Source organism: Micropterus salmoides, unplaced genomic scaffold, assembly GCF_014851395.1.
Source record: "Micropterus salmoides isolate LMB-PRFRI ecotype aquatic unplaced genomic scaffold, ASM1485139v1 Ms_hic_scaffold_8, whole genome shotgun sequence".
Lineage (NCBI taxonomy): Eukaryota > Metazoa > Chordata > Actinopteri > Centrarchiformes > Centrarchidae > Micropterus > Micropterus salmoides.
This window is the reverse complement of record NW_024044570.1, coordinates 20101449-20124098: the sequence shown is the minus strand read 5'-3', so window position 1 is coordinate 20124098 and position 22650 is coordinate 20101449. Positions and strand designations below refer to the sequence as shown.

At 43.5% G+C, this 22650-nt stretch overlaps 1 protein-coding gene across 2 annotated transcripts in view; it reads left to right on the top strand.

Moving 5' to 3' along the window:
* Positions 1 to 57: 57 nt before the first annotated feature.
* Positions 58 to 22650, top strand: part of iqsec3b (IQ motif and Sec7 domain ArfGEF 3b) — a 29966-nt gene continuing 7373 nt past the window's right edge. Inside the window, exons 1-8 of one of the 2 annotated variants that reach the window (XM_038705959.1) lie at positions 58 to 1082; positions 5774 to 5848; positions 9774 to 9891; positions 10934 to 11335; positions 11945 to 12666; positions 13434 to 13595; positions 15519 to 15641; positions 20778 to 20944. In XM_038705959.1, the coding sequence (XP_038561887.1) occupies positions 565 to 1082; positions 5774 to 5848; positions 9774 to 9891; positions 10934 to 11335; positions 11945 to 12666; positions 13434 to 13595; positions 15519 to 15641; positions 20778 to 20944 (2287 nt within the window). In that variant the 5' untranslated portion in view covers positions 58 to 564. The remainder of the gene's footprint in view (positions 1083 to 5773; positions 5849 to 9773; positions 9892 to 10933; positions 11336 to 11944; positions 12667 to 13433; positions 13596 to 15518; positions 15642 to 20777; positions 20945 to 22650) is intronic. The other variant, XM_038705958.1, reaches the window with a different exon arrangement.

Here is a 22650-nt window from a genome sequence, read left to right as displayed (position 1 = left end):
TAGCCTAAGTGTAGAAATGAGTGAGGAGTCCAGCGGATGACCAGAATGATCTACAGGTATCACAAGTATAGGCTACTTTCAGATTTTAAGTTCAGTAGGTCTAAAGCAGGCACAGGAGAGATGCTGAAGCTCCTTGTGCAGCCTATAGGGTGCGTGCTTGCTCTCAAAGTCCTTTTAGGCTCTAAAATGTCTCTGTTGCTCTGTAGTTTTGTCCTGCATGTGCGTAATGACGCATCCGTCCTCCGGCGCATCCCCTCCTCCCTCCTCCCTCCTGTCACATCTGGATCTGGCTCCTCTCATCAGCACCACTCAGCGCAGTGGAAGAGAGTGAGGGAAAGAGAGAGAGAGAGAGAGAAAGGGAGGGAGGGAAACGACCGGAGAAGCGGAGGCTAGGTCGGTCGATGCAGCCTCATCCACAACCGAGCAGAATCAAGGAGAGGAGAGCGGAAGGACATCTCACTTTCTCATCCGCACTCACGGGGAAATTGTGCATCTCCTCGGTTCTCCATCCGCCAGTCCAGCTTCTTTTTTTTTCTCCTTCTCTTTCCTTCTCTTGTCTTGACTATGATGAGCTCCAGCCTGCTGGAAAACCCCGTGCAGGCGATTCTGTACCTGCGGGAGCTCACCACCATCGTCCAGAACCAGCAGAGTCTCATCCAAACACAGCGCGCCCGGATAGAGGAGCTTGACCGGCGGGTGGACGAGCTCATCGGCGAGAACAGGTACCTGCAGGACGTCAGGGTTCAACAGCAGCATCCTTACCATCACCATCACCATCACCCCGACCCCAGCTGCCTTCATCTTCACCACCACCCTCAGGACCCTCAGCTAAAGACTAGTGCGGGGTCTGTGCCGGACCATGCGGCTGCATCAGCACATGTCGAGGCTGCTCCGGGGGTCCAGCCGTCGCCTCCTCAACCTATGGACCCGGGGGACATGCAGCTGGTCCCGGCCGACCCGTCCACTGTTTCCCCGGTTGAAAGTGACCCAGAAAACGGCGGAAGTTTCCACAGCTGCCGCTCTTTGGTTCCGATGACCCCTACAACCCTTTGTCGCTCCCTGGCCCTGGCTAAGAAATCCGAGTGAGTAGAGATCATATGGTTCGGTTGTGTGTATGTCCTTAAATTAGGCTACTACCTTAAACACATTTCCTACCTTGGTAATCTTAGACAATTTTGAATCCTTATTTGTGTAGCGCATCCTTCTGAAACTGTATAATTGGGAGCGTGCACGCGCGCGCGTGTGTGTCCTGCAGATTGAGAGGCCTTTAATTAATGAAGAAGGCGCTTGCAAATTTCCAATTTTCAGCTGTGTGTGTCGGCTAAGGACTGTACCAGAAGAGGAAGAGGTGGATTATTTAAATGAGAAACTGGATCACGATCACTGAATCATTACATAACAAACAGCTGTAGGCCTATAGCTACGTGTGTGTGTGTGTGTGTGCTGGAAACAGCACAGTGCTCAATGTCAGCTGGAGACAGGAGCAGCTTCACTCACTGTCCATGCTGCAGCTGGTTTCTATTAATTACTGCATGGGATCTGGGAACTCTCATGGGACCTCTGGGCCTCTGATGTTGCTGTGTTAGATGAGACACACATTCACACACACACACACACACACACCACCAACCCCCTGCTCGGCACCATAGCCTCATAGTACATCAGCTCATCACCTAATGAGAGAAAACCCATCTTTCTCTCTTTTTGTCTTTTGTGTGTGTGTGCATGTTCTGTTCACAAGTTGTATCCCAGCAGGAGTCCTGATTGGTCTCTCTGGGACTCCACCTCCACTGAGGGGAGCAACACAGAGCAAAGGAAGAGTTGAGAGGAGCAGAGGTGTGCAGAAAGGGGTACATGTACATCGTTGATATTAATCCGAATGATTCACCTTTTTTGGTGTGTGTGTGTGTGCGTGTGTGTGTGTGTGTGTGTGTGTGTGTGTGTGTGTGTGTGTGTGTGTGTGTGTGTGTGAAAGAGAGAGAGAGCCTGGTGCTGTCTTCCATTGCCTTGCCTGGAAACAAAGTTGTGTCCTCTAGTGAGCACACCCTTCGGCAACAATTTGACGGGAATCAGTGTAACACCACTGGTTCTTAATTTAAATTAGCTTTACTGGTAAGGAAGACATTACAATAAATTCATTGCTCTAAAAGCTGCAGGCAGAAAACAGCGGAGATATCACCAGTTGATCAAGCAACAGAGTGTGGTAGTGGTTTATTACATGGCCTTCCAGTTCCTGCGATTGCTGATGTGTGTCCTTGAATGGAACCTTACATCCACACCTGCACACTGATTTTAAGTCGTTCTTGTTAAGACCAGGATCTTATCACCCTATTTCTAGTTTTGCTTTTGGATGTCCATGCAGGGGAGGGAGTGAGGGGGGGTCACGCTTTCACTTGGACTTTTACAGGATTCACTTTCCTGTCACTGCCTGCTACATCCTGTCTGCAGCTGACTGGTGATGAGATCTGCCCTATGCTTTTCCTGTTGTTAATAACTTGTGTGTGTCTGTGTGTGTTTGTGCATGTGTTAGCATGTGCGTCTTACTGTATGCATTTATCTGAATGTCTACATAGAGCCCAGATTTCTTTGCCATACAGATACATGATGTGTGATGCGTATGGTTAGCGGGCAGTGTGGTTTGCATTGTTGTCAGTGTTGTCAGTGCATGTGGATGGGCCTATAGGGGGGGAGAGACAGGATCCTCTCCTCCACTCATTCCCTGTCTCTCTCTCCAGCTGAGGCTCCTATCTGCCCCACTTAGCCCGTGGAGCGAACAGTAATCAGCCATTCTCAGGAGAGAGAAAGGCAGAGAGAGAAAGAGTAAGAGAGAGAGATGCACGCTCAGTCATTGTCTTTGATGGAGCCCTCGGAGGTGTCTAGAGGAAGGCACTTGAGGCTGACATTGGATGGACCAGTGAAAGGGAAAGAAGCAGAGAGAGATGTGTGTGGGGGGTTGGGGGGCAGAGAAAGTGGTGATGTACACAGGGTGCAGTACACAGAGAGTGAGACAGGTAGAGACCAAAACAGAGAGCAGAGAGATGAAAAAAGCTTACATTTGGGGGAGCTGTCTAACAGATAGGTTGGACAACAGACGGACAGGCTGTGGCACGGTGTGGCGCCGTGGAAGGTGCACACAATGTACTGGCAACATTTTGAGTCCAAATGGAGCTGCTCTTGTTGCACGTCAACCCTCCCCTTTCCTTACACTCTCTACTGGATTCTGGCTGATGAAAAGCATTGCGTTTAAAGTACTCTTACAAAACAGGACAGAGGAGAGGGGTGGTGTGAGGGAGGATGGGGCACAGAGAGACAGAGAACATGGGCCAACAGCAGGAGGCATGTACTGTTAAAATATTCACCTCTTCTCTTTGTAAGCGTTGTCGGAGGCCGATGGCCGTTGTGTGTGTGTGTTTTGTACCGACAGATGGATAGACCTGCTGACTGTGTGTGTGCTCAGAGACCCAAGCATCCTGGCCTCTTTCTGCCAAAAAAAACAAAAAACAAAATATAATTAATAACTAACTAAAATAATTAAATTCTTATTCTGTTGCTGATGGTTAGCAGGAAGTTCAGTGCTTTTACAATTAGGCCTCAGATGTATTGTCTGACCTTCCTGCCCTCCTCCGTCAACCAGATGTGTATTACTTGACGCTTAGTTTGACCTTGTGACTCCCAAAACCTATAGCACCTAGAAGAGGAAGTCCTTCATATTTGCAGTGCACAGAGCAGTTAATTCGTGTGTATATCATAAAGAGGAGATGACATGAAAAAAATGCAGTGGATTTTTTTATATTTCAGTAGATTCTTTTCTAATGCCAAATAGTTAAAATGAAGAAATAAATTCATCTCATACAAGAAAAACACATATCAAGGGACTTAAAAGTCCAATTGAAAAAGTAATTGAGTGTGTAATACATTAACAGGTAACCTGGAGGGAAAAACACTCTTTATTGTGTAATTTTTACCAGCTGCAACAGTATAGCTGATATTATTTTTACCTTGTGAGTCTGTATGTGTGTGTTTGTGTGTGTCATCATGGCTGCCACAGACAAGTTTTGAGTGCTTTGCCAGGTGTCAATATGTCTGTCTGTGGACAGATTTTGTCAACATGTTGTACATTGCTTGTATCAAACCAGGGGATATTTCAGCAGAACACATTTACAGGATCTGTCAAAACTAACATAGGTTAAAAGTTGACCCCGCAAAGGCATATTAGGCATATTGAATAAATATGGCAAAGTTCACCTGTTTGCCAAACTCACTTCTTTCATATCATGTGTTCCATAACACCATAAACAATTTTGTGTTGCATCTGGTGTGATCCCATCACAAGATGGTTTCTAGTTTATTGTACATTTAGCCCGTGTATTCTAAAACATTGAATATATGTCGACAAGCATTTTTGAAAAGAATCAGTAGCACATATTAGAGTCTGACTGATTCGTGGTGATTAACGTATTTGATTACAGGTGGTGTGTTAAACGTTATTTGTTGTCAGGTCCTCTGGGTCTCTGGTCTGATGTTTGAAACATGGAGAAAGAAAGCACAACAAAGAAAATCAGTGTGCTGAAAACTGAATTTTGAGATGTTACATAATTGTTTGAGAGATCTTTAAACCCCCTGGGCGCTATTAAAAGAAGGCAATTGCTTGTCTACAGAGAGAAATACTATTACTTTTCAAGGAAAATATATATATGAATCCAAAATATTATTCAAGATCGAGAACCACTGCAAAAGTGCTGCTAAATGGAGAACAAATTATTCATATATTTAAAGTATGTTTGCTTTTGTGGCTATGTGAGTGGTGATGTAGGTGTTAAAATAGAAATATAATAGAAACAAACTGTCAGTGTTTATCCCTAAAAAATAAATAAAAAATCATCAGTGTCCCTTTAAGTCTGTGAACATTGCTGTGAAGAGCTTTTTATAACTTGCAGTGTCACACCGAGTCCTACACTGACTGCCTGTCAATGTGCGTCTCTGTCACGAGCATATGCTGAGCCCCGGTCAGAAGACTTACTGTAACGTGGCCAAGAAATTCACTGTCAACTAAATTCTTTCAGCTCATTGTGGAAGGACCTAATGTGACCTACACCCACATCCACACCTCCTAAAAAAGGACCTTTTTTTATTATTTAAGTCATGATCTTGCCCATTTTTATGTCTGGTGGTGGAAGGCGTCCTGCATCCAGTGGGTCAAAGGGTTGATCTATGCAATCTTTTCACTCCCCCAATCTTTTCACTCTAAATTGCTCCAGAAAAGAGCACCAGCGTACTAGCTTAAAATATGAATGCAAATGTAATATGTATGAGATAGAAACGAAAGAGGCAAACTTAAGAAGACAAAGAGCCGGAAACAGAACTTGAGTAACCATCTGTCCTGATTGGGTTTGGGAATTCTGCTAAATCACCACAGATGTGATGAATTGGAGGCCTAAACAAACCAGGACACGCAAACATATACTGTAAATACTCTCACACTCAATCCGAGCCTTCTCAGCCTTGAATTGACCTACATAGGGTACTTAGCCCGGGATCAGTGCCAAATTGTAAACAGAATCCATGGAAATAATCCAGAAGAGTCTAACGAGAGCCTCTTTAGGATCTTTTGGGATGTTCGACTAAGAATGAACATAAGGAGGAATAGGGAAACAAGGCAAACAATAAGCAGCAGCCAATAATAACTGAATTACGTGCTGTCCTTTCAATTCTGCATCTCCTCTCTCCTCCCCCATCACTTACCTCTCCTGATCTCTCGTCTGCCCTTCTACAGGAGTGAGACTGTGCTGCATCAGTTTTGCTGCCCCGCCCCTGAACATCCAGAGGCTGACCCCACCAGCTCATCCAGGTAAGAGCGACTTGCACACCAGTCACAGACACTTTCATTTACATTGTTTTTTCACAGCTGTTTTTGCTCCCACAGTGCCCTCTTTCAACCACTGATAACTTTCTGTCTCGATATATACACTATCTATACATGTGTGTCATCAAACTGAGTCATGTCCACATGCAGACTTTTTTATCATGTTAGTGTGTGCATAGCACTATATGTGAGTGTGAACTGGTGTATTTATGTGTGTGTGGAGCCTGGAGATCAGTGAGAAAGCGTTAAATGCTCTGTAACAAACCTAAAGCTCATACAGCCTCAAGGGTAACTCACATATAGAAAGCAGAGAGCAGGGAGGGGTGGGGTGGGGTTATGGACTGATGTTGTCACTGTAAAAATGCCCATGACAACCCAGTAATGACGCAATGGCTGCCACTGCCATAGTAACCGGGGCATAAAACTTTGAGGATCTACTGTAGCACTTGCGTCTACCATCTGTTTATGCGTGGGCAGCTTGTCTGTTTGTTGTATGAGTTTGTTCTTTTTTTCTTTTTTTTTGGAGGCGTAGGGGCGTGTGAATGCATGACGCGTCACTTGGGGATGTTTGAATCAGCAGAGCTCTGTTGTAAAACTTTGAAAAGCTGATTTTGTCATGTTTCTCAATGATTACTGTGTGCCCTCCCTCCCCCAGAATTCCTGCCATCTTTTAATCCTCTGTACTAAATCTAGTCTTTCTCAAACATGTCTGCTTTTTCTGTCTCTTCACCTGCTGCCATATCTTTCCCCCTTTGTGTTGTTTATTTATGTATCTTGCATCTCTACTCATTACGAGTCTGTTGGAAGACCTTGTCTTTTCTAATCATCTCTCCACAATTATTTCTCTCTCACCCCTCCCTATCAAGTCTCTCTCTCGTTCTGTTTTTATTAATATCACCATCTGTCTGTGTGAAATCCCCCTCTTTTTCTCTGATTTTATCTTAACATCTACACCAACATAGTCTGGATTGGTTGAGCTAGTGGCCCAGCAGCAGTGGACAGCCACCTGAGATGATGAGCTGCGGAGGAGCCGTTTATCGCTGTAGCTCATTATTATCATCACATGCAGCTTGTGTGGTGGCTGCAAATGGGTACCACCTCTACATACGAACTGTCATCCACTGAATCCATCCGGAGCACACAAATCTCCTAAGTATCAGAAAGGCCGAGTGCTGAGTCAGGAACACTGAGTATGGACCCAAATTGCAGACAGTGGCGAGGCGGATGCAGTTCAAAAGGTTTATTATGATAAAGAAAACAGGCTTACGTATGAGCACATGGCGAGAGTCCAAACTCAAGGGTAATCCAAAGGGAGCAATCCAAAATGAGGAAACAAAGCTCAGACAGAACACTCACAATCGACGATGACACCACAAGGACTGGACACAAGTGAGGGCAATATATACGAGGGCACACCAAACACACACAAACAGGCAGGGCAATTAATCACAAGTGAGACACATCAAGGCAGACAGGAAAAAAAGCTTGACTAAATCACCAAACACCAAAATTACAATATAAAACAGGAAGTAAAGCTACTGTGTGTGTGTGTGGGTGGGTGGTTGTGTGTGTGTGTGTGTGTTTTTCTCCCCTGGCTGTACAGTATGTCTCTAAGGACCTTGAGACAGCTTAGCTTTGACAGATGCTCATTTCTCTTCCTCTAAGACGTCACATAGGCAGGTGGTGCGGGAGCGTGTGCTTGCTGTGTTTGTTGCGGCTATGTATGTGAACATGTGTGGGGGTGTGAGAGAGAGAGAGAGGGGGCGAGAGAGAGAATATAGCAGCCATATCATTATGGAGGCTTTTGCTGTCCAGATGCATTAATAGCTCAACTCTTGCTTTTAAATCCTCTAATGTATTCTAATGTACTCTAATATATTCTGATTCAGCAAAGGGGCATGGCAGTGTTTTAATAGAGTTTTTGATACAGATGGCCTCCAGCATGCACACACCAACACAATCTCTCCCTATCTTCCTGTTTCCCCTCTTTGTTTCTATCTCAGTCTTTTCTCTGCTTCCAATCTCTTCCCCTTTTTTCTCTGTATTTTCTCTAACCGTATCTCATTTATAGATACGACCAAGCTTCCCTGGCCCTATCGCTGACTTTTAGCTCGGGACGCAGAATATTTGCTTTCACAGCAATCAAATAAAACAAAGGAACTTTAGTGATGCACTCATTATTTAACCATGAGCAGGCTTTTTATTCTCCCCAGTGCCGTTTTGCACTAGTCCCCTTCGTGTAAAAATGATTAGAGTAAGCATTATCTGGGTGAAGGAAAGATTGCACAAGCACACAACATCACGCACACACACACACACACACACACGAACACACACACTTATAATTGCACACCATTATAAAACCACTTATGGTGCGATCATACCTCTTTGCTTACATCAGTGCAGTTTGGCCATAGAAAAGGTGCTGAATGTGCCTTTTTTAGAGGTGGTGCGATGCCAGAGACGTTGGCCTCTTAACTTTCTTTCTAAATTTGACAAAAATTAAGAAGCTTAAGTTGTCCTCAACAGAACTTGGGTAAAGACACTTTATACTGTGTCATGGCAGTTATTTGCTTTAGTAAGCCTTACATGGCTTTCACTGAATGTCGATTATGCTGTCATGTAGAGGACCTGGGATTATAAGAGGAGGATCGGACACTCTACCAGAGCACTGGGAGACAGCCTCCACAGTTGACTTTCTTGAGTTCTGAATCAGATTCAGATTCGGATTCAAATATATATATTTCTTCCAGCTGGTGTTGTATTAAAGAAATGATTGTTTATTAAATATCTGAGAGGTCAGATTTGGTTATTTGTCTACTTTTTCTGCAAGTCATGTTTGACTTTGAGGATATAATAGTCTGTCTGTTATTGTCTTGCATTGCTTCCAGTTTTTTTTAAACGCTTATATCGTCACTGACTTATTTTCGTCTTATACTGTAATCGTAGCAGCAGAAAATATGCAAAAATATGTAGGAGACTCAGAACGTTACACTTTTCATCACAACTGCCATTGAAATGTTCATCTGAATCATGTCATTGTCGTGGAAATATATCAGCTTTCAGAGTCTCGTGCACAAAATCAGCACTTATTTCGATGACAGTGATGTGGTGGATCATTGTTTTGCCGCAGAATGAGCATTCAACAGCCCAGATCCAAATGTGAATGTCCATTCTTTCAAATTCATAGCTTTGTCCTAAATCACTCCCTATTTGTTACCAAATGTTTAAATTCAAAGTATCAAACAGTGTTGGGCCAGTGTTCAGTAAAATGAATGCTCGATAAAGTGCAATTTCTCCTCAGGCCTTTAAAAGGCTTCCTCGCCTCCCTCCAGGCCCCCCTAAAAAGCCACTCCCGCAAAACACATTTTCATGAGTAGTGGGTGGAGAGTGTGCGCAGGTAGGCAGGTAAGCAGGTAAGCAGGCCAGCCAGTCATTTTATTAGGCCTAATGAAATGATTGGCCGTGCTTATTACAGTCCTGCAACAGCCACAGACACCAGATTTTTTTCATTTTTGTGTCAGAGCATTTGATGTATTGATTGCTGTGGGGATGTAAAAACAATTTCAAGAAATATAATAAAAAATGCTACAGATTAGGGTAAACTAGTAAATTTTATTATGTAGGAAACAGTAAATGAGTGTAGGAGGTATGATTTTGGACACAGCTTTAAACTTTAAAACTTAAAAAAAAGAAAGTATTGTCATCCTGGTTTCACTCCTGCAACCTGCAGTGGAGCCACAAATCTCCCAAATAGGACTGGACGCGTAAACTCAGTCATCCTTGCCCTGAGCCACCATCCCTGGTGAACCTCTTCACACTTCGCATATGACCTGCCACTGCAGTAACGGCAGGGATTTGAAGGTCAGCAGGGAGGACTGAGAGCTTTCTGTTCTTATTTCCATGGCAGCGGAAAGATGCTGAGCCTGGAGGATGGAACATCCTCTGGTGGTGGACACGAAGTGGAGGGGACCAAGAGAGAGGGGCCCAGTGAGTACGAGATCAGCCTGGAGAATAAGAACAAACAGGTATGTCTTTTTTTTTTTTACAAGTGTGTGTGCGGGCCCCGTAAGCACATGGTGGGACGGAGTGAATGCTGACTCCTCTACCTGTTTAAGTATAAGGAGGTGTGGGGAGGCTGATCACATGACAATGTGTCTTGCGTGACAAAAAAAATTCCCATTCGGATCTATTTCTGTCCTTGTTGACATGAAAAAACACATCAGTGATTCCACCGCCACAGCGACAGGAACACGAAAGATTGTAGGTTGTCATGGTAACAGCTAATAACTGCTTCTGGCGGCTGGAGATGTCTTTATTTCTCATACCAAACTGCTGAAGGGTCTGCTGTTGGTACTGCTATCGCTGCTGCAGTGCAAGTGTGTCTGTCTGTGTGTGTGTGTGTGTGTGTGTTTGCGCTCGTGTGCGTGCACTTTTTGTGGGCGTGCTTGCGTGAGAAGACACACACGCAGGCACATGTGTGGCTGTCCTCCTTTTTCTTCCTCTCTGTGTTTCTTCCCTTGCCTCCCACTCCCCCCCCCCCTTCATCTCCCTCTTGCTGAAAATATAGGGAGGGCAAAAATTCTGGAGGAAGCAGAGATTTTGGGCTGAGCTGCTCTGCCAACAAACAGAACAGAAATAGGCTTGTGCGGGTGTTTACTTTTCTAGTCATTTCAACACCACCTTTGTCACAGCCCATCCTTCCTCCTTCCCATGGCCCTTCAGACAGTATTAGCAGTTGAATGATGATAGATGATGTTTACTTAGGCTCCGTGGACCCTCACTGGTTTTAAAAGAGTGGACAGATAAGTAAGAAGGATTCTTCTAGGGAGAAGAGTGTGAGTGGGAATTTCACAACTCAGGCAATGCTCAGATTCTTCTGATCTTTTGTAGACAAGGGCACAAAATAGCAACATGATGTTTGCCTGCTGGTGGATGAATAAATATTTTTCAGTGGCTGCTGTGCGCCTTGCAATATCACTTGCAGTGTCATCACAACGTTTCAGAGCCTTGTAAACATGTTTGATATTTAAACTCACTCCCCCTCACTCTCTGTCTGTCTGTCCCCAGATAGAAGAGCTGGAGCAGAAGTATGGAGGCCATCTCATAGCGAGGCGGGCAGCCCGTCGTATCCAGACTGCCTTCCGTCAGTATCAGCTCAGCAAAAACTTCCAGAAGATCCGTAATTCTCTGTCGGAGAGCAAGTTGCCCCGCCGGATCTCCCTGCGCCATCCGAGCCCTTCAGGCCGAAACCGGAACGCAAACCAGAGACACAGTTACAATCTGCATCCAGGGGGAGGACAGATACCCTTGCGCTCCAAAACTCCTCCTCCGCCCCCGTGTCGCTCCACCTCTCTGCCCCCTTCTCCTGCGTCTGCCCCAGCAGCTACCGCCTCTCCTGCCCCTGGCCCAGCCCCACCTCAAACCCCTGGACAAACACTCACACAGCTGGAGGACTGCTTCTCTGAACAAGTGAGTGTTTTTGTTTCATGTTGCAGCTCCCATAAGCCTAATTTATATAGGGATGCAAAATGGTCCGGGGGAAAAATCCAGAATTAAGGGTTAATTTACTGTATACTCTATAGTACTTCTATGGATTGGCCTTATATTTTGTTCATGGTCCCCAAAGGCTAAATCCTACAGACTTTGTTGATCCCTGGAGACTTTTCCTTTTAGTGCCAACGGCTGCTTTAAGTTCACTTATCCAGTCAAATATCTCAACATCTCCCAGATGGATTTGCATTAACATTTTCTACAGATAAACTATATGGTTCACATAGATTACTTTTCTGTCCAATCCAGCTCTAACCTATGCAAAGAGCAGATACTCAGCGGGTTGACCCTGCCTTATATCAAATTTTTATCTGCTTAGACTACACTACATTGGCTTACCCCACTGGCCTGATGGGCAGCTGGATCTGAAAGCTAGTAGTCACTGTTTATCTAGTTCAAGTAGTCTTACAAATAGCCACCAATTAGCAATCCCTCTGGTATAAGAAATGTTTCCACACATAAATCATGTCTGTTGACCTGATTAAATCATTTGTCTTTGAAGTGTACTTTTTATCATCCTATTTGCAGCTTCATTCCTTGGCCCAGTCAATTGATGATGCCCTTCGTGGCTGGAGCTTGTCGGAGGGTGGAGAGGGGAAAGGACTACTGATGGATCCCGGGGCCCTTCGTGCAGCTGCTGAGAGCGCTTGCCTGCCCCGCAGCGCTAGCTCGCTGCTCATGGCTTTCAGGGATGTAACTGTTCACATTGACAGCAATAGCTCCTACACCATTTCCACCGCCACCACCACGACCACGACCTCTCTGGGCAATGCAGGTGGGGGAGAGCCGGGCAGCAGGAAGACATCTGTGAGCGGGATGGCTGGAGGAGATAGCCTGTCAGGGGAGGAGCCAGAGTTTCCTGCACCTCCACCCAGTGAGGAGCTGGAAATGGCTGATCCAGGATCCAGGAGGGGTTCAGCAGTGCCAGCTCCAGGAGGAGGAGGAATGGAGGGGGAGAGCAGCTCAAACAGACTGGGGTCCACCTCCACTTCTACCTCTACTTCCACCTCTATCTCCACCTCAGCCCAGTCTAACCAGCAGCCTGCTCAGATTTACACCCAGTACCAGCAGTACCATTACACACATCCTCAGCAGATCCCTGGGGGTCCGAGCTCAGAGACCCTGCAGGCCCTGGTCGTCTCTCTGCCCAGGGACCACTGCCAGGATCCAGCCTCTTGCCGCTCACCAACGCTGTCCACAGACACACACCGCAAACGCCTCTACCGTATAGGACTCAACCTCTTCAATGTGTGAGTGGGCCTGTGACACACACACACACACACACACACACACACACACACGCACTGACGCACACAGAAAATTGCTCAAATATTTTTGCACCTGCTGGCTCAGGGTTCAAAGTACACTTATTTCTGTTTGTGTCTAACAAATCTCCAACAGCCCCACAAAACAGCTCTAAGCAGCTGCTCATTAGTGTTTGTAATTGTTGGGAGGAGCTGCCTGTTCAGTGCCATCTTGTGATGCCGTTGTATCAATGAAAAAAAAAAGAGATAGAGAAGAAAGGGAGAAAATAGGGGAAATGCAGCTGAAGAGGAGAGGCAGTCAAGGAGGTCTCTCAGTTTCTATAAATAGAGTCCACGTTTTCTTCACTTATTATTAGTTAATACAAATTAAAGTAAATTAACTCATATGCATCAGTGACAGTGGGCCTGCTCCAGAAGCTCAGCTATAACAGCTTTTTTTTGCGCATGAATGCACTTTTCCTTTCCCATTTTCTCTTTGTGCTTCCTCTCTCACACACACACACACACACACACACACACACACACACACACGCACACACACACACACTTACACTTCAAACACACACAGTACACGCTAAGCACCCTTACTCTTAAATACAGTGTTATGCATTTTCTTTCTCACTCAGGCCCACACGCCTATTGGCTTGAATGTGCACAAACATCACACACACACACACACACACACACACACACACACACTGTTTAACTCTAAACACTATCTTCTTTTCTGCTGTTGGCTGTCTGCGAGGCAGGAACCCAGAGAGAGGCATCCACTTCCTGATCACGCGGGGTTTCGTCCCAGACACAGCCATCGGAGTGGCTCACTTCCTGCTGCAGAGAAAGGGCCTGAGCAGACAGATGATTGGAGAGTTCCTGGGGAACAGCAAGCTGCAATTTAACAGAGATGTCCTTGAGTGAGTCCTCATTATTTATATATGGTGACTTATTCACAACACACACAGACATATACAGTAAATATGGTTGGGATTTGATGGCTTTTTGTCAAATCCAAGTCCTGTAATGAATCCTGTTTTGAATCCCTCTCCCTGCATCTCATGGGCTTAGTCAGTGGATGAAGTTTGCTCCGTTCTCATGGAGATGACTTAAGAGGTTTAGCTTTTAAACAAAGGTTATAAATACCTTGATACCACTTTCTAATAAGGTACTTTTCCTAATAGTTTTTAAAATTGTAACTGATGGCCTTATTTTTGTTAATAAATGATAATTAACTTTATAGATCAGTTATAAGCCATTAATGAGGTACAATTTAGTATTGCACTACCATAAAGTTGGGGGACTTTAAATGTCAAAAAGTCAAATGGTCAAAGTCAAAGCCGCACACATATCACAAACTCCACACTTTTAAAACACAGGTTTTCTATCATAAGTGTTTAGTTTCTAAGCTAGGTCAAGTAAGTCAAGCTGACCCTGATGACATTATCAGGTTAATTTTTCAGACTTTAGAAAGCTCCTCCACAGCCACATAAGACATTATTAAATACATTTTCACTGGCTGAGTGATAGTCCTCATGACGAGCAAAATTAACATAACGTGTAAAATTGCTGGAGTGTCTTGAACGACATTCGAGTTACCAGGTTGTGAAAAATTCCCCCTCCTGTATGACACTTGCTTTGTCATTTAGAGCCCCTCTCGTTTAGACCCCTCTAACGGACCATTTGACCGCTTACCTTGTGGAAAAGGGCGGCAGTGTATCTGGACCAAAATCAATTTATTTACATCTTATTAACATTTATAACTGCAGGCAGCAGATTGAGTTCGCTTAAATGCCACTGAACTGCAGATGTTTAAACTTTCAATTATTCTGAGCACCTCTAGGACTTCTCATCAATGCTTTTAAGTTAATGATCAGAGTTTCTTCATGACCTTGGAAACCGCAGTTGAGAAAAGGGTCCATTTAGTAGCATGTCTGGTGGTGGCAATTATATCTGTGTTTGCTGCCTATCTATGTTGCTCTTTACTACTAAGAAAAAAGAGATAAAAAAGATTACATAAAAGATTAAAGAAGAGATTTGTTAGACTTGGACTTGAATTCAAGTATTGTAAAATATCTAAAATAGAACTAGCTATGGAAACCTAAGCTGACATATACACATCATAACACACACACACAAACTGACTTGACATGCAGCACTTGCATGCATAAATGCAACACATCTATGAGAACACGCATTTACTTAATGCTTTCACACTCACCCTTTTTGCACCCAACCAGTGTAGACAGAGATCCAGGTTAGAGAAGCTTTTTGCTGAGGTTGTTTCAGAGACTGTTGAAATAGGTCACTGCACTGAACACATACACACATGAGCACACATCCTCACTTTCTTTCATTCAGCCACATAGACACACATGCATGGACACAAGCATGCGCATGCACATAAATGTACACACACAATCTTGTGCATGTGCTTCTTGTGCTTCTTCCATTGCTACAGCCAGTGCTCAGCCTTTCATGTACCACTTTCTTGCCCCCTCATTCTTTGCATATCATTATTTTGCCCTCTCATCCCTCTCTAGCCTTCCCTCTTATCTCCCACTGCTGTCAGACCCTGTCTTCTCCATTTGTGTTTGCACAAAGTGTGTGTGCGTGTGCGTGTGCAAACATGTTGTCTCTATGTGTGTCTTCCAGGTCACTGCTTCCATAATGGAAGTATGACTGTAAAAGATTTGCCATCAGCACTAGGATACTATAGTGTATTGCAAAAGCACAAACACACGCACATGCTCGCTCACTAACCTTCTCATTACTGTGACACACTATAACTAAACCCAATTTAACTCTCCTTTTTCTCTCTCTCTCTGTCTGTCCCTTTATAGCTGTGTTGTGGATGAGATGGATTTCTCGGGCATGGAGCTCGACGAAGCCCTGAGAAAGTTCCAGGCTCATGTTCGTGTTCAGGGAGAAGCACAGAAAGTGGAGAGACTCATCGAAGCCTTTAGGTGAGACTGTCAACTCGCTCACAACCAGGCCTCACTGACTAACAGGCTCTGGCTTCACTTTTGAATACAATTCAACACAACAACAGTCCATCACATGGCTGAGCAGGAGGGTAAGGGCACTCTGCACTTCTAAAAACGAATAGACCTTTTGCCTGTAGCCACCTATGCAAAACAAACAAACAAAGAACAATGACACGTAACCAAGCTCACATATTTTGCAATAAAATAGAAGCAAAATAAGTCTTTCCAGATCTCATCTTGCAGACTTATCCAGAATGGCATATTAAAGGGCCGACTGTATAGACAAAGTGTTTAACTGGTTCTGCTAGCTCACTGCAGCAGGCTCTGATGAAACCAAAGCCTTGTATCATTAACAAATTACAATGATTGCCTGTGACCTTTGACTAAACTCAGCCGTGTTTGATTATCAGCCAATCATAGCAGATATCTGAGCCACAGACAATCAGTGTGGGTTCCATCAGGACAAAAATAGATGCTCTATTTTACAACTTTCTCACCTGGATGACACTTTCCAGTGCTTGAAAGTTGTATGTCCATTTCCATCCAAAATCACACACGAATATGTGTGCTAAACGTGTGCTCATGAGATTTTAGCCTGAGTTGGTTTTCTTCTCATTTTGTCAGTGGTAACTCCTGCCCTCCAGTCACTAAAATGTATGAGCTGAAGAAGACTCATTTAAATACCAAAAGGGCCTTGAGAGACCTGCTGTAGCTTGCACACTCCCTTAGTGCCTTTGAATCGACTGTCAAGCTTTGTCTCTAAACAAACTCCAGGACAGAAACAGGTCTTTATGATGCTATTTTACCTTCAGACTGAAAATCTTTCAGGCAAAAAAGACAGAGTGACCAGACAAATGGGAACTGCAATTGGTGCCTTATCCCCAGGCTGGCACTGTCCTTGAAATGTCCTATTAGTATCCAAAGATTGCTCCCAGGACCAAAAAGCAATAAAATGGACAGTGTTTTCTATTTCAGAGTAATTGGCTGCATTGCCATGTACATTTAATCTCCCTCTGCTGATGTGCTGCACTTTCCTTCAGGATTACCAACAATGTCACCACCAGGACATGAGTTCAGCCACTGCCCCTTTGAACTCACCAACCAAGACGCCATTCTGAATAAACACAACAAAGTTGCTAGTATAATTCAGTGGAGTGTAATATCTGCCAACGCCTTTCTGCATCCACAATACTGTTTGTCCGGGCTGCTGACTTTGATGTTGTCTGAAATTTCAGACTGGCTTGTTTTGATTTTTTTAAACAACGTGCCATGAAAAAAAACATATTTCCTGTCTGTGGAGCACCCCATTTGTTCCTACTGAGGACTTAAACCTTTTCAAGTAACTAATGCTAACATGAGCATGCTAACATGCTCATTTATGTGTGTTTTTTAACAACAATAGAGATCTATGGCACAGAGGAATAAGCTATACCAGGCTGTGGATACATACTTGTTAGAAGCATCAATTCATAGTTGGTTTTGGTCTTTTTCATTGGATTTGTGAACAGTAAAAAAATATATACTACCACAAGTCCTATCCATTAAGTGAAGTGTGTTCTTACTTACTAGCAGTCATGACAATTCCCCTCTCTGCGTGTGATTTGAGGGCCAATCAGAACACCCACCGCGATCATCAGTTAATCACATCACACTCAATCATACATGCTAAACTCCTGGGTGCAGATTACAAATTCATCAGCGATCTGAGACCACACTCTCTGTAGCTGGAGCTGTGAGTATAGGTCATAAATGAGCGGGCTTTATTGGAACAGCCAGACATCCAATGCCATGTCTGTTACGTAACAGTTGTTATGTCATCTGTTTAAAGCGCGTTGTACTCTTGTCGGGAGTAGTTCTTTTTATACGACATGGTATTTGTGCCAGCTGGCATGCAACTCTCATATGCAGATAGAAGATAAGAGATCAGGAGCTAGTCTTTAAAGAAACTGGTTACATAAGACGGAGATCCGCACTTGAAAATGTGTGAATGGAGCAGAGACACAGCCAAGGCTTTATTCATTATTATTATTTATTATTTATTTATTATATTGATTCACACAATTGTTTGCTCACCTAGTGTATAAACTTGCATCCATGCACATGAGCACTCGTATACATACACACACATACAGTAGATCCTGCCTTGCACTGGGTCTTTGATGAATTTGCTGCAGAATTACATCAAGTTGGCAAATCAGCTTGATGGGCTTGTTTGTGCCGCTGTGTGTCTATGTATGTGCATGTGCATATTATATCTGCAGTAGTGTTTGTGCTGAGGAGAATCTATTCTCCCTCAAACAAAGGCATTGCTGCTGAACTGGGCTGTTGTCGATTGATACCCTGTGAGTTCTCTGGCCTTAGATCTTGTGTGGGATCAGTGAAAAGGCCTTCTGGTTGTGCAGGTCTCAGATGTGGCCTCTCGCTTGCATATGCTCTGACAACTACGTAGTCCTCTGGAGCAGAGCAGCCCTCTCCATGTCTGCATCCTGCCTGGCTGCAGAGATAAAAGCTTCCCACCACTGAAAAGGCCCGCTGTGTAAGTGTAAGTGACAGTAAGAAAGATTGGGAGGGAGCTGTGGGTTAAGGAGGGTTGGAAGTGAGAGTTTGTGAAGCCTGTGGGCAGCCATGGCGCAAAGCAAGTCCATATGCAGCATCTCTGGTTGCAAAGCAGACTGGGCAGCATTACATTACCTAGGGCAGAACCATTTTGGACTGGCAAATGTCTCCGCTGTCCTGTCGGACTGATTTGAGGTTATGACTGCTTTTCACATCTGAGTAGAAGTCACAGTCAGTCAGATTATAAAATAGTACGGCTTGTATGGTGAGATATCTGCCTTAAAATCAGTGTGAATGTGTCCATCTCACTGCATGATCAAGCAACTTTCTCTGCATTGCCTTTAATAATTTGTACTGAGATCTCTTAATGATGCGTTCCCTGATTTTGTGATTGTGCCCAACTGCATCCCTGAAGTCATAAGATTTCCTCCTCATCTCACTATTCATATTTTGAAACATAACACAATTGGAGCTGAGAGGAAATCCTGGAATTTGAGAGTGCAATTGGGTACAATAACAAACTCAGAGAGTGCATCATTAATTTTTGGTACATTGGCTCTGTAAGCTTGAAGATACAGGGGTGTTAAGAGGTGTTTCTAATATTCAGTTTACCCACATTTATTATAAATGGGGTGGACAAAATATTAGAAACACCTCTGAGTATAAAGCAATACAATTTAACAGCAGAACAAACTACATCCTCCAAAGTGACCACAAAGATGATTAAAATGCATCCATAAAAAGTTATAAAATAATATTACAACCCTCATGAAGGTAGAATTTATTGTAAGAATGTTGCATTATACTGCAGTAATTTTAGCTAGGTGTACTTCATAGACTGACAACTGAGTTTGATTTTGTCCTAGCAGCAGTAAACAGCAGTAAAGTTCTTAAATCATGGTCTGCATGATTCACTCAGTTGATGTTATTTCTTTTTGTTTTGCTGGAAAGCTGCCCCACACGTCTTTATGTAGCTAATAGGCATCTTATTAATAACAGAATCTGTCTGGATTGGTTGTTTCTCATCATTATTTGGTAACAGCACAATGAATCTTGATATAAGTAGTAAAGTGCGTAGATAAATCTCAGCTGTTTTTACGACAGTTGCTAAGGTCATTAGTCACCTAAGGCCGAGTGTGAATGACCGCCATTGGCATTGTCACATGAGGCCAGTCAGTTAGAACTGAACAAGCCTCTTGGATGAAAGGTGAAACATCTTCAGGTACCTTCAACCTCAAAACTTTAACTCACTTTGCAGGGCTGGACTGGGACAAAAAATCGTCCCTGGAATTTTTGGCCAGGACACCCCTCACCAATATACTATCCTTCCATTTAAGGTCTCAGATTAGGGGTGTGACAAGACACTTAGCCCATGAGACATAACATTGCACAAGATTAGGGCCATGACAACAAGACAAGAATATATTTTAATAAAAAAAGTCTGGATAGGGGGGTCCAGAAGATTTTAAGTATTAAACACTTAATTTCCTGCATTCTGGAGACATTTTCTGTACCAGGGAAGAACAAAATTCAGGTGGCGGGTGACAATTCAGAATATAAAAAATATAACATAATATAATGCGGTAATCAGTATCTTATTATTGTTTTTACCTTAAGTTACATTTTCTGAACAGCACAGTTTTCTTCTATATTGACATTGCATTGCAGGCTTATTGTGCAAATAAATCTTTCTCATAGCATTTTTATTTGTTAATTAACATTTCTAGGTGCAAGCTATTTTTCAGAACATTTTTAACAAATGCTTTCAAAAAGTGGTGGGTAGCTTACATGTCCCCAGTGTCCCCAGTGTAAATGACCGTCCCTCCCTGCTCCCTCCCAACAGGTTGAGCTACTCTTCACCTCCACTCTGCTCCTGCTCTCTCTCTCCCTGGGCCCTGTCATTTTGTCACTGTGCTTTGCTGTCACACGCCTCCTCCTCCTGGCAGGGGCCACGGCTCTCCTTTATTCCTTCAAGTGCCTGTGCCTGCACTACGCAGGGTACTGCAGCTGATGCTGAAGCTACTGCAGCCCCGGTAGCAAATATATCAGTTATTATCGCGCATTTGGCGGCATCTGTCTGAAGAATTCTTTTTTTTGGCCCACAACGCAAGAAAGAGAGCAGCAGGGGGAGAGAATGGAGGCTAGTAAGAGATGTGATTGGGCCAGCTCAATGTGAGTACAGAAAATTACCCAATGGGCCGCTGTCCATGATCTATAGGCCTGTCGTTGGCCCATTTTTAAAAAAACAGTTATATAAATAAATAATTTACGTTAGATCAGCCCCAAAGGTTTGTCGGCTCAACAGGCAGTTGCCCAGTATGCCAGATTACCAATCCACCCCTGTCTCTTTGGATATAAAAGCAATAAGTCTCTTTAGGATATGAATGATATTTGAATGACTGGGATTTCTGCTTATTGTACTTGCTATGACTTACCAACAGTATCTCTTTTGTTGTCTGTAATAGTGGTATATTGACCAAGAATCCAGACCAATATTGCTGTGTAAGACTTGATGGAGAAATTTTTGACCAAACTCCTTGTCCTATCTTTCCTCCACAGCCAGAGGTACTGTATGTGTAACCCTGATGTGGTGCAGCAGTTTCACAACCCAGACACCATCTTCATCCTGGCCTTCGCTGTAGTCCTCCTCAACACTGACATGTACTCGCCCAACATCAAACCCCAGCGCAAAATGGGCCTTGATGACTTCATACGCAACTTAAGAGGTTAGTACGTCCAAATACAGTACAGTATACAGCAGAGGTCACTAATAGGCGGATCGCGGTCCGGATCCGGACCGCCGACCTACAGCCCATTTATTATTGAGACTTACTACCTCGTGACGGAGCGTTTCTATTTTAACCCGCGCAGCTTTTCTAGCATTTACTGTACTGGTTTAGAGGACCAGGAAACTCTCAGACCAATCGCATGTGCTCCAATCGTCTCATGTGACGCTGCTCAGCCAATCAAATCTGTGCATACCGATGCTTGCGAGTCGAGTCCGCGAGATTCACCAGAGACGTTTTGGAAACACACCCGAATTGAGGAGACGAAAGATAAAAGAGATTTCACATGACTTTTAATCAAGAATGTACAGATTTTTACATGTACATTCCTCCCAGGGGCAGTTCAAAACCAGAATATCTCATAGATCTCCAATATGCTAGCTGGAGCTCACGTTTCTCACTGAACAACAGAAAGTAGAAAAAGTGGTAGCTCTGTAAGAGGAAATGAAAGAGAAGGAGGCATTACAGCTGTTCATTTGTTATGATGTGTTGAGTGTTTATTATAAAATTGGTTAAGACTACACTTCATCACTTCAAGCTACACTTTTTATTACATTTTTTCTAAAAATTAGGCACTTTAGTTTATATATATATATACTTTAGTTTTATAGTTATTATTTATTATCCCTCCAGTTTGATGTGAAAACTGACTGAAATATTATTTGATTTGACAGTCCGTTGTTGACTGAGAACATGTGTTGATACAACTATAGGTTATAGTACTGAATGATAACGCAAGTTCGTCGTTTTGATGTTCCGGACCTTTGCTTCAGGAAATTTTCTCTAACTAGACCTCTTTGAAATCTAATTGAATACCCCTGGTATACAGTATATGTGTGTTTATGTGAGAGATAGAGAGTGTGTGTGAACTGACCCTGTGGACATAACTGGTATAATAGGTTGAAGACATTTATGGCAAGTGGTTTTATGAGAAGGGAGCGTGAACATTGCTTATATATATAGGAACCACATGTACACTTGCACATTTCAAACCTCATGAAGGAGATCCATTGCTAGACAGAAAGATAAGAGAGAAAGAAAACAAAGAGCAGAGGGCAGGGGAAGACCAGGTTTTACAACAATCACTCTCTTATCAACCTCACATCAACCTCCCTATCAGTCTTTTGAGTGACGGCCTCTTGAAGTGAAGTAAATTACTCAAAGAGGCGGTGGATGCTCGCCTTGCTTTGCTTGCTACCATCAACAAAACCATCAGCTGTGCAGGAGATTCCTGATATCCTTGACTCAGAGCTCTGCCCCAGAGACTGTGGCGTCAACCCATTTAATTGAGGCTCAGTGTTAGATTTAACGATATGAGCTTGAGTTTTTGCACGCAGTTGCGCACAAAAACTCATCATCTGCGCTCCCAGAGGCTCTCAACACGATCTCTGTCCAACTGTTAAACAGATACATACATTTATTCCTTAAAGAAAGTGCTGTTTGACTTTTATTTGTACTTTCAATAAACAGAAAAAAAATACATTTCACTATCCTTTTTTATATAATATTGAACATTTCAGTTTGAATTTTTGAGCTGAAAAGTTTTCTCATTAAATTAAACAGCAGTGACAGACCATAGTGAGGATGTCTGTGTGCTGCTCCACAGTGATAATGGAACAACCAGGACACAATGAAAGCACACATAC